Source organism: Mus musculus, chromosome 10 (genome assembly GCF_000001635.26).
Source record: "Mus musculus strain C57BL/6J chromosome 10, GRCm38.p6 C57BL/6J".
Classification (NCBI taxonomy): Eukaryota; Metazoa; Chordata; class Mammalia; order Rodentia; family Muridae; genus Mus; species Mus musculus.
In genome coordinates this window covers 60,386,863-60,409,330 of record NC_000076.6, presented here as the reverse complement: position 1 = coordinate 60,409,330, position 22,468 = coordinate 60,386,863, and the positions used below count along the sequence as shown (strand labels likewise).

The 22,468-nt window shown below is 51.1% G+C and overlaps 3 protein-coding genes across 13 annotated transcripts in view; 1 reads left to right on the top strand and 2 right to left on the bottom strand.

The window, feature by feature from the left end:
• Positions 1 to 22,468, top strand: part of Cdh23 (cadherin 23 (otocadherin)) — a 393,766-nt gene that overhangs the window by 287,183 nt on the left and 84,115 nt on the right. For all 7 annotated transcript variants that reach the window (NR_045556.1, XM_017313930.1, XM_030245069.1 and 4 more), the window contains 6 exons: positions 164 to 316; positions 1,843 to 1,956; positions 2,898 to 3,046; positions 16,299 to 16,359; positions 17,461 to 17,609; positions 22,268 to 22,403. Coding sequence is in view for 6 of the 7 variants with exons in the window: in XM_017313930.1 (XP_017169419.1) it covers positions 164 to 316; positions 1,843 to 1,956; positions 2,898 to 3,046; positions 16,299 to 16,359; positions 17,461 to 17,609; positions 22,268 to 22,403 (762 nt within the window). In the remaining variant the exon portion in view is untranslated. The remainder of the gene's footprint in view (positions 1 to 163; positions 317 to 1,842; positions 1,957 to 2,897; positions 3,047 to 16,298; positions 16,360 to 17,460; positions 17,610 to 22,267; positions 22,404 to 22,468) is intronic.
• The window catches only part of Vsir (V-set immunoregulatory receptor), an 83,444-nt gene that overhangs the window by 20,964 nt on the left and 40,012 nt on the right, over positions 1 to 22,468 (bottom strand). The window lies entirely within an intron of this gene.
• Positions 5,772 to 9,838, bottom strand: Gm17455 (predicted gene, 17455). Of its 5 annotated transcripts, none has more exons than XM_006512963.4 (2): positions 9,312 to 9,838; positions 5,772 to 6,378 (listed from the first exon to the last, which is right to left on the bottom strand). In XM_006512963.4, exon 2 carries the CDS (start codon positions 6,371 to 6,373, stop codon positions 5,987 to 5,989), a length of 387 nt encoding a protein of 128 aa, XP_006513026.1. In that variant the 5' UTR covers positions 6,374 to 6,378; positions 9,312 to 9,838; the 3' UTR covers positions 5,772 to 5,986. The 5 variants fall into 5 exon arrangements, with proteins under 5 accessions (XP_006513026.1, NP_001157846.1, XP_006513024.1 ...); NM_001164374.1 differs by having other exon boundaries at positions 9,355 to 9,605; XM_006512961.4 differs by lacking the exon at positions 9,312 to 9,838 and adding an exon at positions 8,516 to 9,007.

Genomic DNA, 22,468 nt, shown 5'->3' with positions numbered 1-22,468 from the left:
GATGACTTAGCCACCATACAGGCCTCCTGGACTCATAACCAGACAACACTGACACATAAGCCCCCCTGGAGCCCACAACCCACCTTGGAAACCCTTGCAGTATGGCCCCAGCCATCTACAGCAGGAGCCAGGGCCTGGGCTAGCGTGTCCCTTCAATTTTCAGTGTTGGATGTGAACGATGAGACTCCCACCTTCTTCCCTGCCGTGTACAACGTGTCCGTGTCTGAGGACGTTCCCCGTGAGTTCCGCGTGGTCTGGCTGAACTGCACAGACAATGACGTGGGCCTCAATGCGGAGCTCAGCTACTTCATCACAGGTACGGCCCTTGCTGCCTGGCAGGGACCTGGACCAGGGGGAGGGGGTGGCAATCAGCCTCAACTTCCTTGCCCCCCCCCGCCCCCAAGGGCTTGCTGGGAGTTTTGAGGCTGAAGGTGTGCTGGGCATGGGCAGAGGGGACAGAGTGTTGCCTGGGGCGTCCCTTCACCCCACTTCAGAAGGCAGTCACTACAGGAATGTGGCTTCATCCCTCCTCGGGGACTCATAAAATCTGTTGGTTGAGATGGGTTTGGTTTGGGCTGGAACATGTTCAATAGAGTTGTGGCTAAAGCTGATAAGGCCCTGTCCTGGCTCTCTGGAGAAAGTGAACCTGCCACGGAGGTAGACCCCGTGGGAAAAGACAAACATGCTCTATGGTTGTCACCTCACGAGCTATAACCGTTTTCCTCTTTCTTTGATGCCTGACCCACCTGACAGGCACTAGGACACACATCCCTGTAACCCTCCCATACCCACCTTCTTTCTGCTTACGAGCCACCTGAAGCCACGTCACACTATACTACATCTATGTGTACATACCTGTACACATATGCAGCATACACACTACCCTCCCTGTCACCTCTCCTCAGCAGCAAGGGATCCCAGGTTCTCCCCTCCTTTCCTCTTCACTCCCACCTCCTAGCCCAAAGACCATCCCAGGAAGCCATAGTTGGTGAGGCACCCACATGACATCAACCGAGAGCTTCTGCCGCTAACACTAATTGCTCTTTATTTCCTGCCTGCCCCATGCAGAACTGGGTTCTGTCTCTTGCAGAAGACACATTAGACTGGGAGGAACCTTCTGGGTCTTTCCTCTCAGAGGCAAGCCATGTAAAGAGCACCTGTAAAGGGACTCTACCTGCTCACCTGCCTTGAGCCCTTCTAGATTGTCAATCTCTGTAACCAGTTGTTCCGAGCACAGTACAATGGCTCCCTCTGCTGGCTAGAGTGCTGTACTGCAGCCTGCTCACACAGGCGGCGTCTCTCCCTCTCTGGTCTCAGACAGTCCCTTCCCTGGCTCCACCCAACAAGGGGACCGCCACTCAAGGACACCAAGCCCACCTGTCTCCTGTCCACATGCTCCTCTATGCCATTCTGAATTCCCGCCTAGAGAGCTGTAGTCCTTTCAGCCCCTCACTATCCCTAAAGATGAGGGTCCTGGGAAATTCACACTTGTACCCCAGTCAGGCCTGAGCCATGTGTAAAATGTCCCTTACCCAGGTCAGCTGTTCAGCCTCCTCTGGGAGAGATGCTAGGGCAACATGGGCAGGACCCACGCTCCAAAGTGAACATACAGGAGGAGCACAGGACAGGATACAGAACTGCAGATCAAGTGGAGGTTAAAGGAACTAGTCCATAATTGGAGTGCCTGGCACACAGTAGGTGCTCATACAAGCTGCACCCTCTACCTGTAAGAGCATCCTCTGAGGGATCCTGTGCAGGTTCCCACTCAGGAGGAGAGTCATGGTGCGTCACTTTGTAGAACTCTGCTGAACAACCCAAGTCTTCCTTCTCTTCTGCCTGCAGCGGGAAACGTGGATGGGAAGTTTAGTGTGGGCTACCGTGATGCCGTGGTGAGAACCGTAGTCGGCCTGGACCGTGAGACCACGGCTGCGTACACACTGGTGCTGGAGGCCATAGGTGAGTGCTAGCTGTCGTGCACACTGCCCACATGGCTGTTCCAGGCAGAGTTTACCCTGGGGAGCCCGGCTTAGAGTCAACCCTCTGCCCCGAGGCTAGTGAAGAAAGGCCCCCACACTCACAGGGCACTGTGGGGTGAGTGACTACCCCTCAGTGGCTATCATGTGCTCCCAACTATAAAGAAGGGTAAAGCCACATGCAGGCCAATAAGTAGACTCATGGCCACTCTGCTGGAAAGAAAAAATGTCTTCATCAGAAGGTGGCCAGGAGGAGACTGGATTCCATGCCCTGGGCAGAGCTACAGACACCCCGAACCCCACCCCCAGCCTCTGGGAAGAACTCTTCCTTGCTCCTCCAGGTCCCGTGGCCTTGGGGTTCCTTGGCTCATGCCCCACCCCTCACCTGACCTTCTCTTTGCTGGTGGTTGGTTTTTGAGACAAGCAATACTCAAATAACTGGTCTCTAATAATCCTCCTGCCTTGGCTTTCCTTGAGGAGCTACAGGCACGCACTGTGATCAGAGTACAGAACCTTCTAAGTCACTGAATCACTGGTTAAATGGCTAGGGGGACTGACCTCCCTTCAAGATCTTCAACTTAATTATGTCTCCATAGGCCCCTTTTATGAAATGAATAGTGTGCCTAGGCTCTGAGGATCTGACCGTTCATCCCACCTTCTTTAGTGCCCTGCTTAGCTCAGCTGTGCATTGGGATGGAGAATCCTGCCTGCTTCCCTAGCTTGTTGTGAAGACTGAATGAGCCAGACAAGGCTCTCCCTGGGATGTGGCATTATGTCAGCCCCAGGATATCGTTAGTGGTGTTGATGGTCCAGAAGGGCAGTGAGCCACCATCCCTTGAGGCAGATGAAGGACTGTGTAACTCTGGCTGATGGCCTGGCATACAGAGCTTCTAATACCTTTTCTTCACCCCTCACCCTCCACAGACAATGGCCCTGTAGGCAAGAGGCGCACGGGTACAGCCACCGTGTTTGTCACAGTTCTGGATGTGAATGACAACCGGCCCATCTTTCTGCAAAGCAGCTATGAGGCCAGTGTCCCCGAAGACATCCCAGAAGGCCACAGCATTGTGCAGGTAGGTGGCAAGCTAGGACCAGGCAGGGCTCTGCTCAGCCCTGAGAGTATTCATACTCGATAGCATCATACTATAAGGGGTGGGGACAGCAGGGATCCAAGGGTGGGCTGGAAGTGGCTTGTACTTGAAGAAAAATGGTCCCTCCTCCCTTCTGAGAAGAATGGGCCACAGTCTGTGTTAGCTGAGGACAGGGCCCTGGCTCACCTTGGCGTCCCCCAGAGCCTTTCAAAGCAGTGGAGAGAGGAAAGTAGCTGTTTCCTGGAAAGGAATCAAGGAGAGAGAGCGCGAGAGCCAGGGCTCAGCAAGGCCAGAACAGAGCTGCTTTCACGGCTTGTTGGCCAGGCTCCCCTCTTGGAAGGAAGCAGGCAAAAGGAAGAGCTCCTTGGCCCAGTATAGGAGCCACAGCTAAAAGGCCCAGAGGGAGGAGGACCCTAAAAATGAAGCACACCACACACACACACACACACACACACACACACACACACACACACGGAGAGGGAAGGGGGCTCTCAGTTGCTGGGAGGGAAGACAGGGAATGAATGGCCCATTTCACCAGCCTCAGTGTTTTGACTCATCCTAAGGGTAAGCCAACTCAGCAAAGATGGGCCTGCCACTACGGCCTGTTTTCTGGCTCAGTGGGAAAAGAAGAGTAGGAAGTGGGAATGTGTCTACCTCCCCGTGTGGGCACTGTCAGTTGTCAGGAGAGGCTCAGAAAGACTCTCAATAGATTCCAGGAAGACCAGAGGCATCCAGCATCTGGCTCCAGGAGGGAGGAAATGGGTCCCTTCCTCTGGCCTCAGCTAAGAAAGAATTAGAGCCCCACCACCACCACCACCATGAGGCAATAGGGCCCCACCCTTGCTTAGTACCTGCAACTCTCAGCTCACTGATAGGCACCCCAGAAACTGCAGCCCACCCAAACTAAGGACAACATAGCAGGTCATAAGGGAGCCTCGTTCCTACATTTTAGTCTGAGATGTTTCAGGGAGCTGAAGAAATGGGGGTGGGGGGGGCAGGGAATTGTTTAAAGATGGTTTGGAGTGGAAGCTGATTTTTTTTCCCCAGCCCTGAAATTCTGGTTTCTACATTTGTAAGACTTGAGTCTGCATCCTGGAGTCCCTGAGTGACATGGGCTCCCCCTACCCACCCCTCTGCTCTCCTCACTTCTCAGATGTTCAGCATCTCAGGACACTTTCTCCTAGGCCCTAGAAGTATCCTGCAAAGATGCACCCCTCCCTTTCTGAGGTCTCCAGGACGCAGGAGCAAGGCACAGTGACCTTACCTCTGTAGCATGCTTGGAGAACCACCTTCCTTTAGGCTGTGGGAGCACTGGGGCACTGGGAGATCAGTGTGGGTGTGCGTCAAGCTGACAGCTGATAACCTTGGTGAGTGGGGTACAGTGAGCGCTGGCACAAGATCTGGCTCCCTGCTGCTCCCGGGCTCATAGGGAAGAAGGCAGATGAGACTGTGCATGCTGCCTGCCTCCCTGATGCAGATTAGACACAAGAGCAATTCTGGGAGAGGGGGCAGTTCTATTGGAAAACAAAGGAGGCTTCGAACTACTGGTACTAATAAAGCATAAACGGTAAGCAGGGAGGACAGTATCATTCAGCTGCCTGAAGTGTCTGGTCAGGACGAGAGGCTCGAAATATAAATTGCAGCTAGTGGCCAGATGCACACTGTAGAGTGGGTACATCCAGTGGACACAGAGGAGACAGTGACAGCTCTGGACAAAGTAACAGCAAAACCAGAGATTAGTCCTTGGGAAGACTTAAGTGGCTTAACTAGGGTAGGCAGCCTTGTGATGGGCTCCTGGATCATTTGACTCTGGGACAGGAGCTAAGCATCTCAGGTTCCCTCTGCGCCATCTTCAAGTCTAAGATGCAGAAAGCCTTGGCTGGCATGAGAGGGTGAGAGAAAGGATCCCTAGCAGCCCACACCACACGAGTGGGCCTGCTTTGACCTGTTACTTGATGAGGTTGTTGCCACACCACAAAGAGCACAGCTAGTGCCATCCAGCCTTGATCCTCCAGCCTTGATCCTGGGAGGTCTGGTCCACGCTATCTTGAGAGGAGGCCACCTCTTTCCCAGGAAGACATGGTACCACTGCCATGCATCCTGGGGTGCTTTAGGGGTCCAGGTGGCATCGCCTCTGGTGCTGGCAGTGGCTAGCCTCCTACCATGGTGATACAGCCTCCACCTAGCCTTGGACAACAGCCTAGTGTTTGTTTGTCTGATTTGTTTTGATCTTATCTGCATTGTGATTTCACGTTTAGCTCGGGCTGCCTTAGATAATCCTCCCACCTCAGCCTGTTGAATGCTGGGATTGCAAGTGTGAGCTTCCACACTTAGCATACAGGAAACATCTTAATCTGTCTTCAGGTCTTCCCAGGCTGTCCTGACAGATGCCACTAAAGGATGCTCATGGTCTGATTCTTACCAGTGCCCTAGCTGGCAATGAATAAGACCCACCAGAAGGGGCAGGAAACAGATCCCTGGAGTCCCTTTCCTTGGGTTAGCCAGATGCAGGGATGCAAGCACCCCACTTAGCGAAGATACCTGGACCTTTTAGCAGCTGGTTTAAGCTGAATCTTCAGAAGATAAACAAGGCTTCTGGGGGACCATAGGGTGCTATTCCTAGGATTAGTAGATACCTAGCTTCCAAAACAGGTGCTCCAGTGCCTCAAGTTACACCTCAGAGCCCCAGAGTAAAGGTCTAGAGGCCTTTGGGTATTCATCTTTTGATTCAATGGTCTGTTAACAAGCAGAATTAGGGGCCTTCAGAGTCTTCTGGGAAAGGACATAGACTAAACACACAGGAAAATACTGGGGTGCTTTAGGGGTCCAGAGTACTGGTACCACTGTCCTATGGCCTGGGATGTCAGGTTCCATCAGAGACAGAATGGTCTCGGGTGAGCCTGTGTGTGGACAGGCACTGTGTCACATCATGGTGGCTTCAGTCCAGTCATAGTCACCTCGGTGGTCATCAGAGTCCGGCAGAGGACACCGCTGGATAGCAGGCCTGCCTCGTCGGAAGCTGTGCAGAGAGCGTCGCAGCGAGCCCAGGCGCTTCCAGAGCCGGAGCCTGGGCTCACTGGGGCTCACTGGGTGATGTGGCATGCATTCCCGGGCCCCTCGGCGGCCAGGGTCCAGGGCAGTTGGCTTACACAGCATCATGAACAGCAGGCAAGAGGCCAGAAGCAGAAAAATGCAGGCCAGGGCGATGAGGATCGGTACAGGGTCAGCAGCCTGGGTGGAAGTCCCAGAAGCGGCAGGGGTCGTAAGGAAGGTTGGAGGGCTAAGGAGGCTGGAGCCCTCTGTGTTCATGGTGCCTACAAGGGCAGGACAGAGAATCAGAGCAGAGAAGCTGCATCCCAGACAGGGACAAGTGAGACTTACCTGGAGCAAGCCAATGGGGGGCAAAACTTCTACTTTCCATGGACCATCAGCCTAGGCTGTTGGGGGAGCCAGCGCCCCTCTCGGAGCTGCCCATCACACACTACCCACACCAAGGCTCACCTGCTAACTGTCCAATTTAGCTCCATCCTCTGTCTACGCAGACCATCTGTGGCATTCCCTGTGCGGGATGGATCCTCTGCAGGGATAGTGGAAATGTCCAGCAGACAACAGGGCTATGGGGCAGGCTTCTGCCTTCACTCTGTCAACTCTTTATAGGTTTTTATTCCCAGGTGTGTCTGAGTGGCTCACTGGGCTCAGAGAGGACTGGAGGCTAGAAGGGGGGCAGTAGTTAGGCATGCTCCCTTAATAGCTTGTCACAGGTTAGCATAGAGAGGCACAGAGAGGAATCTTATACATCTGATTAGTGACAGGGCTGGGTATATACCCGTGGCTTCTCTCTGCCATCCCCTACCCCTCTGCTATGAAGAACATGGGATATATAAAGCTTTCTGGCATTTTATAATCAGTTCTCAGCAATTACCAGACAGTCGTAAACTTAAAAGCCCTAAGAGTCAGAAAGCCACTTAATGAATCAGGCGCAAGTCAGAGTGTGAGTTGCTCTGGTGGACTGGCAGGGTCCTAGAAGTAGCCCAAGGTCAATATGAGATTTCCAAACCAGGGGTAGTGGTGTGTGTCAGTCATCTCAGTCCTCGGGGACAGGGGGTGGGATCGGGGGATAGGAGTTCAAGACAAGCTTTAGTGGCATTTGAGACCAGCCTGAGCTACGTGAGACTCAGAGATGGATGGATGGATGGATGGATGGATGGATGGATGGATGGATGGATGGATGGATGGGTGGGTGGGTGGGTGGACAGACAGATGGACGGATGGATGTACAGACAGACAGATAGGTAGATGATAGAGAGATAGAGAGAGAGAGAGATGATAGATAGATAGATAGATAGATAGATAGATAGATAGATAGATAGATAGATAGATAGACAGGTAGACAGATAGACAGACAGATGGATAGATGGGCAGATAGACAGATAGACAGATAAATAGATTGATGCATACATACATACATACATACATACATACATACATACATACATACATACATACATACATAGATTGATTTCCAGATATCTGCATGCCTGTCTTCTCGTGACATGCCAGTTTCATTATTGGCTTCTCTGATATCCCTCCTTTACATAGGGCACTGGCCCCAGCTGGCCACACACCCCCAGGCCCACCAAATACGTATTTCACCTGCCTGGATCCAAGGGTACTTCCTGATGCAGTCTAGCCTGCCTCCAGGAAACTGAGGAAAAGCATAAGAGGCCAAACCCATGCTACATGGGCAAGCAAAGGACAAGACCGGGTGTCCCAATTCCCGTCCCCCTTCAAGCCTCCAGCCCTCTCTGAGCCCATTGAGTCACTCAGACACACCTGGGAATAAAACCCATAAAGAGTTGACAGAGTGAAGGCAGAAGCCTGCCCCGTAACCCTGTTGTCTGCTGAACATTTCTGCACGGGGAATGCCACAGTTGGTCCTCGTAGACAGAGGACCAAGCTAAACTGGACAGTTAGTAGGTGAGCCTTGGTGTGGGTAGTGCGTGATTGATAGGCAGCTCCAAGAGGGGCACTGGCTCCCCCACAGCCTAGGTTGATGGCCCGTGGGGAGCAGAAGTTTTGCCCAGACTTCTCAAGCTTCTCCTCCAGGCAGGCAAGCTTTTTCTTTTTTTTTTTTTTTAAAGACAAACATTCCTGCCGTCTCATTGGCAACCAGTGCAACATTGTTTGGAGCACAGAGGAGAAACAGATATTACAAAATGCCAGGCAAACTTGATTCCAAAGGTTTCAAAATGAATTTTCAAATACTGGACCTGAGGCAGGGAGAGAAGAGCTTCCACTTCCCCAGCTGATTTTGTATCTCCCTCGGGTTCTAACACCAAAGCCAGGCCACAGGGGAGGCTCTATCCCAACAAGGCCCTCCCTGAAACTGTGGGAAATCGGGGAGCATGGCCACCCAGTGCCCCCGCTAGCCTCCTAACTCCCTTGACCAACCTGGGCACTCACCAGCAACTCCGGGGCCTAAGTCCTGGCTCCTGGGCACAGCTGACTGAGGGCATCCAGTGCTCTCCACCCACCTGCCACCCAGCCCATGTCCCAACCCCTCCCAGCCCTTGCAGCTGCTCCAGGCTGGAAATTCTGATGCTTGTCTAACTGCTAAGGGCCTCCACCCTCCAGGCCTTGGGCCTGGAAAGCACTCCAACTGAGTGGGCAGCATCCATAGATCAGCCCTTTCCCGGCATCTGAGTTGGAGCACGGATGGCGTATACCCACTGCCATCCCCGATGGACAGAAAGTAGCTGCCCCCTTGGCTCTCTATACTTGGCCCCAGTAAGGCTAGGGTAATTCCAGCTAAGGCCTGCATCCCACCAGCTCAGAACCCAGAGAAGCTGTGAGGCTACAGGCCCCAGGGCCACTTCTGCACAGACGCCAGAGACAGTCTAGTGGCAGGCTGTGACACTAGAGAGCTGGAGACCAGGCCCAGGAGCTTGAGGCAAGCCCAGCCGCCTACCAGATTCCCTGCTGCCAGCCAGCAAGAACCGTCGGTTCCAGAGGGAATACTCCTGAAGACCAGGCAAGGAGCCCCCTTCCTACTGGAACCTTCCTCTGAAAGCATCTCTCTACATGCTCTTACTTCCTTAGAATCCCACAGAGAAAGTGTGGCCTTAGCTTAGCCATTCCCCTCTCCTGGACCTTATTTCTTTTCTCAGAGTAATAGTCGGGCTCCCTGAATCTGAGCACACCTTCACGGCCTCCCAAGTTCCCAATAATGGTCTCCCCCACTTCTTACATTGGCTTTCTCTATAGTTCTCAGCATTGACCTCTCGGCCTACCCTTGGAGGTCTGTATTCTCAGTGGCCAGGTTTCCCAGTTGTCCCAGGAGATCCGAGGTATGCCAGTGGTCCGGCTGTGATCCTATGTTGTGCAGCAGAGCCTGCAGCAGACTGCCTTTCCTCCTGCTTTTTCTCCTGGGCCTGGTTTTGTTGGGAGAGTCCTGGCCTGTCTTGGGGAGGGGACAAGTGGGAGTGTAGAAGTAGCAACTGAGTGGGAAAGAAAGAGAGAGAGGCCTTCGCCTGGCTCACTCCAGCCTGTCGCCTTGGAACCCTCTCATGTGCGGAAACACTGGTCAGGGCAGGGGCAGGTTTAACTGCCTCTTGGCCTGGGGCTCCCATCACCACCCCCCTTGGGAATTTGAATGGTATGGTCGACTATTCAGTGCCTGCCAGCCATCAGGTTACCAGGGAGAGGGTCTGTAAGCAGAGAGACACGGGGTGGTGGGCCCTGAAACCCGCAAGACCTCCTCTGCAGGGTCCCTAGGCCCTGTTTTTCCTGGATTCTCGGAAAATGTCCCTTATCTGGCTGCAGAAGTGTGTGCCATTTCTCAAATTTCAACATGTCTCAGACTGAGAGACAGGGCATTCACAGTGTGAGTGGGGTACCAGGTTCACTCCAACCCTCACCCACAACCCTCCCTTCTTCCCAGAATACCAAACTCCCCTGGCAACCAGCTGCCTGCTTAGGAGCCTAAATATTGTGTGGCTTGCCCATCAGGGACTCTACGGTCTCAGAATACACCATGATGGTAAGCACAAGCACGTCTAAGACCTATCTATGGCCTTCACCACAAAATAGAGCCTTGTCTCCCAACCCCGGAGTGGGCCAAAGCTTTCCTGTGTACTGCTAAACATGGAGGGAGCCTTGGTGATCCAGCACCATCCCTCCCAACAGGTGACAAGGCTGAGCTCCAGGTAGGCATAGACTGCCCAGAGTTATCCTACAAGTCAGTGCTGGGTAGGAACCCGGTGTTTCTTAGTTAAAGGACAGGATCCCAGCACTTGGGAGGCAGAAGCAGGCAGATTTCTGAGTTCGAGGCCAGTCTGGTCTACAGAGTGAGTTCCAGGACAGCCAGAGCTACACAGAGAAATCCTGTCTCGAAAAAACAAAACAAACAAACAAACAAAAAGGACAGGATCTCTTGCCTTAGGCAAGTGGGGGCAGGGCAGTCTTTCTGCTGACTTGATCGATGCAAGCAGGATTTCTCTTCCGACTTTTCCCCCAAAAGAGTGTGTCCAGTAAGTGAAAATAAGGAAATTTGTATTAGAACTTTGAGTGGCATGTCACAAAAACCTGATTTGATCACCATGGCAAAGAGAGAGACCAGTGCCAGAGCAGTTGTGGGATGACTCACAGGATCAAGGGGAAATAAAAATGGGGAAACAGCTGGGCTCGCAGAAGATCTGAAGGTTTCGATGCTGTATGTTGCACGCGTCTTTTATCGGTGCTTGCTGAGGGTCAACTCAGTCCCTCACCAGAGACTGGCCACTTAGTCATTTACATCTCCATTCAGCAAATATATTAAAAGCCAGGTGTGGTGATGACCTCCTGTAATCCAGCACTTGGGACCTAGAGGCCGGAAGATCAAGAGTTCAAGTCCAGCCTGGACTTTTTGAACTCTAATCTCAAAACAACAACACAAAAGCAAACAACCCTGCTATGTGCCAGAGAGTAGTAACATGGCATTGCACAAAGCCCTTCCTCAGTGTGGGGTCAGTAGAGGGAGACAAGAACAAACATATTCACTCAAGGAAGAACAGTGGCCTCAGACCAAAGAAGTGATTTACCCAAGCCTATCAAGGTTAACCAATGGCTTTGTTAGAGTTACATACAGGATTCAAAAATAAATAACTCAAAAACATGTGCATCATCAAAAGGCTCACCCCAGCATGGGTCACGACTACAGAAGATGTAGTTTCCTGCCGGATTTTCTAGCAACTCCACCCAAGAGTCTTTTCAGTAATTACTGTCCACTGGGGGGGAAAAATCCTGCCCGGAGCTGACAGCAGCAATAGATATTAATCTATATAATATAAATGCATGGAGGTTATTTGACAGGCACATCACATCTGCTAAACAGAACAACCACTATGACCTTGCTACTGGGGGCTATGACCTCCACAGCCACAAAGTTTTGCCCTAATTCACAGTACCAAATATGAGTTCTGCCCCATGAAGTGAGCCTTAAATCCAATAGAAAATCACCTTTAACAGCTAAACCACTATTGTAACAGAGGGCACATTTTGCAAAGTGTATATATGTATAGAGACATACATACAGTCCACTATTATACTAGAGAGGACGTTTGTGCCTGGTATGTAGTCCATATAGGGTCCGTAACAGAATAAGATTGTGACACTTCTTCCTTAATCGCCTGCACAGTGCCTTCCTGACCTATACAGCCAGCCAGCAAGGAGGGAGCTCCTGGCTCAGTTCTAGGTTGCTTTCTTCAACAAAAGAATATAACGTCTTCAGCAATAAGACTTTACCATCTAATATTGGCACACAACCAGTAGCAGTCACAATGGCCCATTTGATGTGGGGGTCCCACAGGGCCTCCCTGGCCAGCAGCCTATCCAACCCTGGGATAATTAATTAGTTCATAGTTGTACGGCTTCTGGGCATGCCCTTTTGTACCGACACGGTATGCCTTTCTTCAGACTCCTGTTACTGTTATTCCAGAGGCTTTTTCAAATCTGTAAAACACTCGGGATTGGCTTTATGCAGTGAAACGTTTCCGCAGAGGATGGCCATGATCTCTGAACGCCCATCTTATTCTGCAAGCAGCAGTGCTGCAAGCAAGTGTCGGTGTTTGTGTGGTTCAGCGGCTAGGGGGACACCCAAAGAAACTAGCAAGATCCGGTGACACGTGGTAGGATCTTGCCACCGTGTCACTGACGTTCTCAAAGCAAACAAGCAAGCAGACAACAATCCAAAGAGCAGTACTGGGCACCACATCATGGTTAGGGGCTCTACCACATCTGACCCCCGAGAATACACAATCATTCTCTACTAACTGCCCTCTGTCCTCATCCTGGGCCCCCCCCCATGGGGCTGCCATGTGCTTCCCTGCCCAGCACGGGTTAGGTGGGGCTAGCTTGTGACTCTCGACTGGACTGGTAGTTACGTGTGAGTGTTACAACATTGTCATTGCCCACGCTAAAGGACAGACTCTCTGGCTCTGGTAGGTTCTGTACCATGGTCATTAGCCATCGGCCACAACTGATTACTGAAAAGGTCCCCATCTGGGTGAAGTTTTTGATACAGATTCTCATTCTGGAGTCCAGGTTAGACCTTGCAGAGCGTCCTAGCTTTAAAATTGTGACCGTCCTCCTGATTGTGTGTACTACACAGGAACGGCAGGTGTATGTCCCCGCTCCAGCCTGCTGTCCCTTCTTGAAAGGGGGACGAGTACAGCTTATTCTGAAAGGATCATTGCCCACCCATTGCATGTTTTTATCTGTCTCTCCTACTCCACCCTGTCACTTCCTCCTCTCTCCTCTCCCATAAATCCTTCCAGAAGCTCTCGGGCATAGTGTCTGCCCTTCCAGCCATATTTCCCCTAGTGCATTTGGCTCAACGCAAATCTTACCACATTTGCTTTTCAGTGGCCTGGATCTTTCGGTGACCTTTTACTCTGACCCCTCACCCATCCCCTCATCTTGGGGTTATCACCTTACAAAACCAGTTTCCATGTTGGTCAGAATCAGTGGTTCTCAACCTGTGTGTCACGACCCCTTGAGGGGGCATCTAACGACCTTTCCACAGGGGTCACCTAAGGCCATCGGAAAACACAGATATCTGTATTATGATGGTCATAACAGTACCAAAATTGCAGTTATGAAGCAGCAACAAAAATAGTTTTATGATTGGGGCTCACCACAACGTGAAGAATTGTGTTAAAGGGACACAGCGTTGCGCAGCCACTGGTATAAATGGTTGGGACTCACCAGAGCCCTTCCTACTTTGTAAAGGTCACATCCCACCAAGGAGCTCGGCAAAGCCACCCAAGCCCCACAGCCATCCCTTGGTGAATCAACTCCTTTTGTAACTCTCCGGTAAACACAGTACTCAAAGCCACAAACTGGCTATTAGTCACCACCTCCCATATACCCAGTTCCCACAGCAATACTTGTCACTCCTCCTTGACCCCCCAGTCCCTGCTAGCCACGAAGACCTTAGTCAGATGTAACCCAGTGTCCCTATTGGCTTATACCAGCCAGTCCATCAGGGACTTGCTTCTCTCCTATTGGCTCAGCTCGTGCCACCTCAGCTCAAGGCAGAATGGCTGGCTACATCACTAGTTTCTTATTCGACTGCCCAGCTCAGACTGCCCCCATCCTTCTCTGTCCCAATGGCCTCACAAGGCAGCCTGGGAGAGGCTCTTTTATTCCTTGTTTCAAAGTCTTTCCCCTGAGGCTTGAGAGATGGCAGGGTAGCTGAGCACTTGCCTCTCTTCCAGGGGCCCTCCGTTGTTTCCTAGTCCCCATATATGGTCACTCCCAGGGATCTAACATTCTCTTCTTCTGGCCTCTGCAGGCACCCACATACTCATGGCATATCTGCACACATATGTGCAAAAATAATAAATTTCTTCCAACTCCATCAGTTAGAGACCAAGGCGTCCCTGATTGTCATTGTTTATTGTACTGGGCCGTAGTTAAGGTCTCGGCCTGCATCCTGAATCATAGATTCCCCCCTTTTCTCTGTATTAAAGATTGATATCCCACTCCTCCTTACCCTTCCATTCTTTCCATGGGTTCCAAGCCATTGCCTCCCAGGAAACCGATTTATCTCGGCTCTAACTTGCATTCTCTCTCCCTGGCGTCTGGCCAGCTATAGGAAGCAGCCAGATAACTCCTCCATCTCCCTTTTCAGCATTTCTTCTGCCAAGCCAAAGGCTGTCATGAGGGATGGCATCCGTGTGCCACTTTCCTGTAGTAATTCTTCCCTTGCAATGGCCAGTTCTTTCTGGGTTGCTGAGCCTCGGTTGCACATCATCACCCACAGCAGAGGCCATGCAGCTGCTGCAGTGACTGTGTCTAGTGCACCCTTCGGAGGGAGCAGCCTCAGATAGACATCGTATCACCCACAGCAGATGCGTTTTGCTGGTTCCGCTCGGGTGCTATCTTAGTTGCATTCCCATTGCTGTAATAAATGTCCTAACTTAAGCATCTTAAGGGTAAAGGACGCATTTTGGTTCATGGTTTCATTGGAATACCAGTCCATCCTGGCAGAAGGCAGGAAGGATGTAGTGTAAGGTTGCCTGGTCATATTGCATCTATAATGGGGACATGTGGGACAGGGGGTACCATGGAACCAGGAGGAGCTGGTCCAGAGCTGGAGTGGTGTCCAGCCCCATAAATCTCGTCTTGAGAGCCATTGGAGTGAAGGCCACTCTCTCACCTACCCCAAGCCTGCATGTCCAGGAACGCGTAGTCCTGTGCCCCACACCTTTGTCCCAACCAGAGGAGGTCCCATAACCAGCCAGGTTAAACTTCCTCTCTCCTTATAAGGTTCATGTCCAGCATTGACTGGAATTCCTCATTATGCAAATGAAGCATTCCCAGCACCTTAGCCTCAGCCAATAAAAGCCTCTATCCACTCCCCAAAGGTTTAAATAGCCTTTATTCTCCCCAATTAAACAAACTGCTCAATGGAGCCTGCGTCTCACAGCGTTTACTGGTTGCCTGAGGTCTCCATCACTCCTGGCCTTTCTTGACTCCCCCTTCCTCCCCTCAGAATCCCCATCCATAAAAGCAAAGGGTGAATGGGAAGTAGAGGCAGGCAATAAGGCCTGAAGTCCAGTCCTCAGTGACCCACATCTTCCAGGGTGAGGCACTGCCTCCTAAAGGCTCCACAACCTTCCCAAAGAGGGTCACCATGTAGGGGCCAAGCCCTGTGAGTATATACAGTGTATAAGACACACCAGGACCACCTGCAGGGAGTTAGAGCTTTACTTGGGGTGATTCAATACTTCTATAGCGTTGGAGAATTTGGAGTAGAAACATCCAGGATGGGCAAAGGTCATTGGCTGAGGGCTTAGGGTTCAGAAATGCCTCATTAGCATGGGGAAGCATTTCAGGAATCTTGGGTGCTAACTGAATGGGTTCTGATCAGGAGAAAGGGTGTTGAACCTGACTAAGGCTGTGTGACATTCTGCAGGTAGAGTTAATGAGGGGCAGGGGGTTGAATTCCTGGGGCAGGGTCAGAGAAGGGGAAGCTCTGCCCATGAAGGGAGTCCTCCATATTACAGGGGTCCGAGCCCCAGAAGGCTATCAGTCAACGGTAGGGTAGACTCCAGCCTTAGTAAGTCAACAGGGAAGCATTCCACATCCAAATCACAATAGGTACCAATTCTGTTGCAAAGTTTTCCTCGGGGTGGCATATACCAACAGCTCCTCACCCCATCCAGGGCACTAATGACAAAAACAAACGATTCCACCCAGTGCTACCTTGGCAAACCAGTAAGTTTATAGGAGCGTAGGTTACTTATGGATCATGGGGAACTCCTCGGCAGAACTGTCTGCAAGTTGACCAGGAAGCTCCAGGGACACAACTTTTAAACATTTTCACTCAGGCTAGAGTAGGCTTTTCAGTGATGCGGCGGCTGCTTCAGAGTCACCCTCATGTTGATCCTAAGACATCAAGAGCCTCACTGGTAGGAGGTCCTAGAGGTGTGGAGTGGCCTCGTTCAGCCTAGGCCAGATAGTAATGACGTAATGTCCCGCATGGACTTCCTGTCTCTCATGAGAAAGGGATAGGGGTAGGTGGTCCTGGATGGGGCCACATAGACCACATCAGTGATAGGATGGTGGGGTGTCCTTGTGGACAACAAAAGGGATGCACATACATGCCTGGGGTCAGGTATGGGGACTGCAAAAAACAGCTCCCCTCCGTGTGTTGGGGTTAGGAATAACTCCACTGTCTCTTCTCCTTCAGCTGAAAGCCACGGATGCAGACGAGGGCGAGTTTGGGCGCGTCTGGTACCGCATCCTCCACGGTAAGTCGGTTGCTGCGGGATAGGAAGGATGGCCGCTGCCCTGTGGAGACACTTCTTTTTGTCTGAGCAGATCAGATGCCCAAGCACCATATACACAGGCTGCAACTCAGAGAGAGAGTGGGGCCCCTGACTGTTTACACTAAGTTGAATGTATTCTAAGCAAAGAATGGTATGCTGGCCTTGTACCTAAGGGCTCCACATGCTACAGCATTCCCAAAGCTGACACCGTGAAAGAGAAAACCTTGGAAGTCAGGGCATCCCCTGGGAAAGTCACTGGTGAGAGTCCCCCTAGAAACACAAGCCCGCCCCTGAGCTGTTCACCACAGCCAGAGCATGAAACGCCACTCACCTGCTGGCTTGCAGGATCAGGGGTGCAGCCACCCTGCATGAACTCCAGGGACCAAGTGTGAATAAGTGTGTCCCCGGAGAGAAGTCAAGATCATGGGTACCAATCCGGCCCAGTCGGGTCCGCTACATCCTAGATTCACTCACCGACAGACACTAGGGTTCTCCTCAAGCTTCCATATCCCCAATAGAAGTGGAAGTGTGGAGACAGGGTTAGACCTTATGCTTCATATAAGGAAGAGGCCAGTGAGCTTCAGTTCCATGTCCTCCTCTCTTAGGCCATTGTGGGCGTTAACCAAATTCCCAAGTGAACGGATGGTTTTCAGATGGTGATACAAATTAAAATCAAACATATTTGAGACACAGAATTGTAATTCTTTCAGTTAGGATAGATGATAGAATACTTTACCCACATTTCCAAATGGGTGTTATATCATACCTTACAATACCTTACAATTTACGCAATTGTTATAATTATGTTCAATGTGTATCTGAGAGGAAAGAGCCTTTTTAATTGGACAAAAAGGGAGAAATGTAGCTACTTGTATAAAGGCTATGTGTATATCTTTCACTTGAGAACATAAACCATTGAGACAAGTAGCAACTTCATGCTGGGATTTATTAATTAATAATTAATTCAATGCCCAAGTCCTGTGGGCAGGACCAATGTGCCATAGGGCCTGGAACTCACTGCCTTCTATCTCATAAGCATCCTCTTCCCGGTCCAGCCCATGCATCTCATGTGCTGCTCCACAGGTAACCATGGCAACAACTTCCGGATCCACGTAGGCAGCGGGCTCCTGATGCGAGGGCCAAGGCCCCTGGACAGGGAACGGAACTCGTCCCACGTACTGATGGTAGAAGCCTACAACCATGACCTGGGGCCCATGCGGAGCTCTGTCAGGGTGAGAACACAAACTGGGGCCTGGTGGGGCAGGTTTCACTACTGACTGGCATGCAGGGCAAGGAATTTGGTGAAGAGACTAAAGGCCTAGACCAGCCAGGGATTTTGGATTTGTCCTTTCACTCTGTGCCATGGTTTCTTGAGGAAGGGGATCCACGATACTCATGTCTGTTCTAAGGGAGGAAAGAGGAATTGTCACTGATCCATTCCTTATAGACACCCAGTTCTCCACAACGAACTGAGAGCCCTCCTAGACATAAGCTTAGAGGAGCAGGTAGCAATATTGCTTTGCAGATGAAGAAATAGAGTTACAGAGAAGTAACTTGGCCTCTTGAGCAAGACTTGAGACCTTCTCTAATGGTCACACACAGAGGTCTGCCTCCTGTCTATGTTGTTTAATGTTCACCCCGCCTCACCCTCCATACACATGTAGCAGCCCATAGGCCCCTTCCCCTAAAGCCATAGGAAGTGAGTCAGAACCCAGAGGTTCCTGTCATGGAGGAAGGTGGGAGTTCATCAGACAGGGACACGTACCCAGGCCTGAGTGTGGCTGAGTCAGTGGAACCCATCAGCCCAGAGCAACCCGCTGTTTGCTGGGACTGGAAACATTGAGCAGGAGATAGCTGGTCAGCTGTTGCTCAAGTCCCTCCCTCCGGGATGCTTCCCCTCTTGTTAAAGATGGATGTCTCCAACCAAACTCTGGGCCCCAGGCAGATCTGTCAGAGCTGGGCCAGCTCTGAGTTTCTAGCTCCTTGCTCTCAGAGAAGATGGGAGAGAAAGTTGGCTCCCGACAAGCTACCCCCCTCCCCCATCCCTTAAGAAGAGAATGAATACCTGTCCAAGTGGATACAGCAGAGGGATCAAGTCCCTTGGACCCTTAGAGGACACGTTGACAGAGATACAGTTTTCTGGGTATGTACCAGGAAGTCGCCACAGTAGCTTCCCATTGTGACAGGCTCTTATTCACATGCTAATGAGCACCGTGGGGCCTGCCTGTGTCTTTCCCCTCAGTAAACTCACATCTGGTCACAAGAATGGCTGGTATCAGTGAGGTTCAGGCTGGACCCCTGGACTTCAGGCATCCTAACCACAGCCCTCTCTGTGTCCCCTCCCCTCCCCTCCCCCACCCACCTGTTTCTCAAGAGCCCGATCACTCTGCTATGTGCCATTTTTAGCCACCAACCTTGTTGTTAAACCGAGTTCTTTGCAACATCCCAGGGTGTAAAACAGATCAAAGGCAGACTGTGTACAACCTTAAGGTGAGGCACCCCAGTCACAGCCTTGGGCCCCTTTTATATGCTCCTGCCCTCAAGACCCTGAGGAAAAAGAAATTTGACCCAATTCTGAGGAAGGCCCTGCGTTACCCCCATTCTACAGATGAGGAGACTGAGGCAGAGAGGAATCAACCAACTTGATAAGGGTCCCATTATGGTATGGGTAGAGCCAGGCTTCACCCCAGGCAGGTGGTCCAGACTATTCTCTTACCTCTACACTATATGATTCCTGGACCACCATGCCCAAGGAGGGTTCTTGGCACCCTGACAAGCACTACATACCCAAAGAGTAACTTTAAGAATTCAGGTGTTGTCCCCTGGCATGGAGATTCGATGGCCCCTGCAGTTTAGAGCATCTGTTCTCCTAAGAGAGTCAGGAGAGCTGGGGCGCTTTCTGATAGCAATGTGAGGATGCTAGTTTTGCCCAGTAAGCTGCAATTTCTACTTTAACAGCTAGCAACAGTCCCCATGAAGTCCAGGAAGTAAGGAGGGAAACCTTCCTTCTGGATGCTGGGCATCTCTGTGTGTACATGCCCACATGCACAGTGTATACACGCAACTGCCCTCTTATCCCTGTTGGAGGGTCGGGCAGCCCTGTGCAGACACTCGGGACAGAAGGCATTCTGGCTCTGAGGCACCTGGCAGCATCCTCCTGTTCAGCAAGAGTTCAGCTGGCCTGTACTTCCTGTTCAGCTGTGTCTCTCAGGTTCACAAACCACACCATCTTTCCTCCTCTCTCTACTGCCGAAAGCAGCCAGAAGTGTTGAAAGCCTGGCCACATTGTGGCAAGCTACACTCCGCCCCTCTCCCGTTCCTCTTACACTATCAGACTGACAGCTTCTTCCCCGATGTCCCCCAGAAGGCAAGGTCATTAGAACAAGCAAACTCCGGAAAGGGAAGGCTTGCCGTTTTAAAAGATGGATAGTTAATATCTGTTTACACAGAGTTCCCGAAATTCACCCATGCCAATTCCCCTCACAGTCACCACACCCAGGATCTTCTGCAACAAACTGTGGGTGAAGCCAAATTTAGAAGGCTCCCACTACAGCTGCAGACTGAGGTGGACCCTGTCGTTTGCATAGTAGATTCTCGATGTCCGGACCTGAAAGGTGCTGGCGTGACAGGGCTGTGGAACCTCAGGGCAGTGGAGTGGTGAGCTCTCTGTGAGCCTCCCTGGCCACCACATCCATCTTCTCCCCTGGCTTTGCCACTCTTCCCACCCTTAGTCATCCAGTAAATTCCCTGATAACCTAGAGGGTTGTGTGTGTGTGTGTGGTATGTGTGTGTGTGTCTAATGTGTCTGTGGTGTGTGGTAGGGGGGTTGTATATGTAGTATGTGTGGTATGTGTGTGTGGTGTGCATATGGGGGTGTTTGTGTGTGTTATATGTATATGTGTGGTATATGGTAGTATTTGTGTGTTGTGTGTGTATATGTATATGTGGTGTGTTTGTGTGTGTCTGTAGTGTGTATGGTGTATGTGTGTATATGTGCATGGTATGTGTGTGTGTCTAGTGTGTCTGTGGTATGTGGTATGTGGTGAGAGGTTCTATATGTGGTTCATGTGTGGTATGTGTGTGTAAATGTGTGTGGTGTTTATATGGGAGGTGTTTGTGTGGTGTGTGTGTATATGTGTGTGTGTATATGTGTGTGTGTGTGTGTGTGTGTGTGTGTGTGTGTGTTAGGATAACCCCAGAGGCAGCTACATATGTGTGTGCATGGTATGTGGTCTATGTAGGTGTGTATGTAGTGTGTGTGTGTGTGTGTGTGTGTGTGTGTGTGTGTGAGCACATGCGCATGTGTGTGTAACCCCAGAGACAGCTATGGATATAGGCAAAGTGCCAAAGGCAGGTTCTCTGAGGCTGTCTTGCCCTCCTTCCCCTTTCTGTCCTGTCCTTGCCACTGACAGCTGTGACCTGTGCTGTGCACACTGAGCTACCCCACCCCACTTCCTCCCTTCTCCATCCTGCTTCATGGTAATGCTTCCCTGGCTCTAGGGAGCCAGAAGGATGTCTTATACTGGGGCCAGCTCATCCCCAGCACGAAGCCTAAGCATGGATAGATAGGGAGCCAGGAGACACCAGCCCTCCTTGTCCCTGTGAGATCTTGGGGAAAATTACTTCTCTTTTCTGAGACTCTTTTCCCAGTCTCTTAAAGGAGGCAGAGCCTGGGGTTTCTGGTAGCTTGTGTGTCTTTTCCCTCCATTCTGGTCTTCCAGGCAACAAGATTCAGGTCTACAGCAAACTCTCTGGGTATTCCCATATATGGGGAGAAAAGAGGGGCTCTCCTTGTTTGCAGACACAGCTCTCCATAAAAACCCTTTGAACCGTAGCATTTTTCTACATCTGACACATGTTCTTTAAAGGGAAGTTTCAAAGATGGAGAAAAGCAATGGGAACATCACACACACACACACACACACACACACACACACACACACACACACACACACACAATCACACAATTCTAGTAGGGTCCCCAGAAAGCAATTCCAGGGCAAGGATTGTCATGAAAGTCATTAATAAGGTTCCCCAGGAAAGTGATAGAGGGTGACCAGGAAACCCTGTGGGTTGGGGGATTACCCTCTGTTTCATTGGGAGCCCTGGAAGGAGTCGGGGATCAGTGCCCCACCCAGTTGTCTGCTATGGTGCAGTGGCAGTCTTTAAAGGGCTGTTGTGTGAGGGTCACAGGGTCCAAAGCACAACCACTTCTGTTCTTGTTACCATCATGGTTTTTTGTTGAGTCTCTCCTAAATAAATGTATTTTGGTCTTTGGGTGGAATTAGTTTTCTACTGATGAGGCAAAATGCCATGACCATGACAACTTATAAAAGCAAGCATTTCATCTAAAGGCTAATGATTCCAAGAGGCTAGAATCTTTGAACATCATAATTGGGAGTCTGGCAGTAGGCAGGCATGGCACTAGAGCAGAAGCTGATCAGAGAAAGAGAGAGAGAGAGAGAGAAAGAACACACTAGAACCCCCCCCCCCCCAGTAACATACCTCCAACAAGGCCATACCTCCTAATCCTTCCCAAACAGTTCCACCAACTGGGGACTAAGTATTCAAATATACAAAGCCTATGGAGGCTGTTCTCATTCAAACCATCACACTCACTGGTGGTTTGAATATTTTGTCTTCCTAACCACCTCAGGAGCAGTGTAACATGAACCATTAGTGGCATTACTATTTCATTCTGGAGAAACTTGACCACCCCAAAAGTGCCACTGGTAGTCACTGGTTCCTACAGGTCGGTGCAGGACCAAAAAGGTTTCTGAACAGCAGCCTTAAGCCAGGTCCTGTGTGAGGGGCCAGATTCAATGGGAGAATAGGCAAGACTAGGCCCTCCAAAGGGAACAGGGGCCATAACCCTGGCATGTCTCTGCAGGTGATCGTGTATGTGGAAGATGTCAACGATGAGGCCCCTGTATTCACACAGCAGCAGTACAACCGCCTGGGCCTTCGAGAGACAGCAGGCATTGGCACCTCAGTCATCGTTGTCCGAGCCACTGACAAAGACACTGGTAAGGCAGGGGGTGGGGGGAGTCAGGGATGCCACTTCTCAGAGTGACCCTCCTATCGCCAGGGG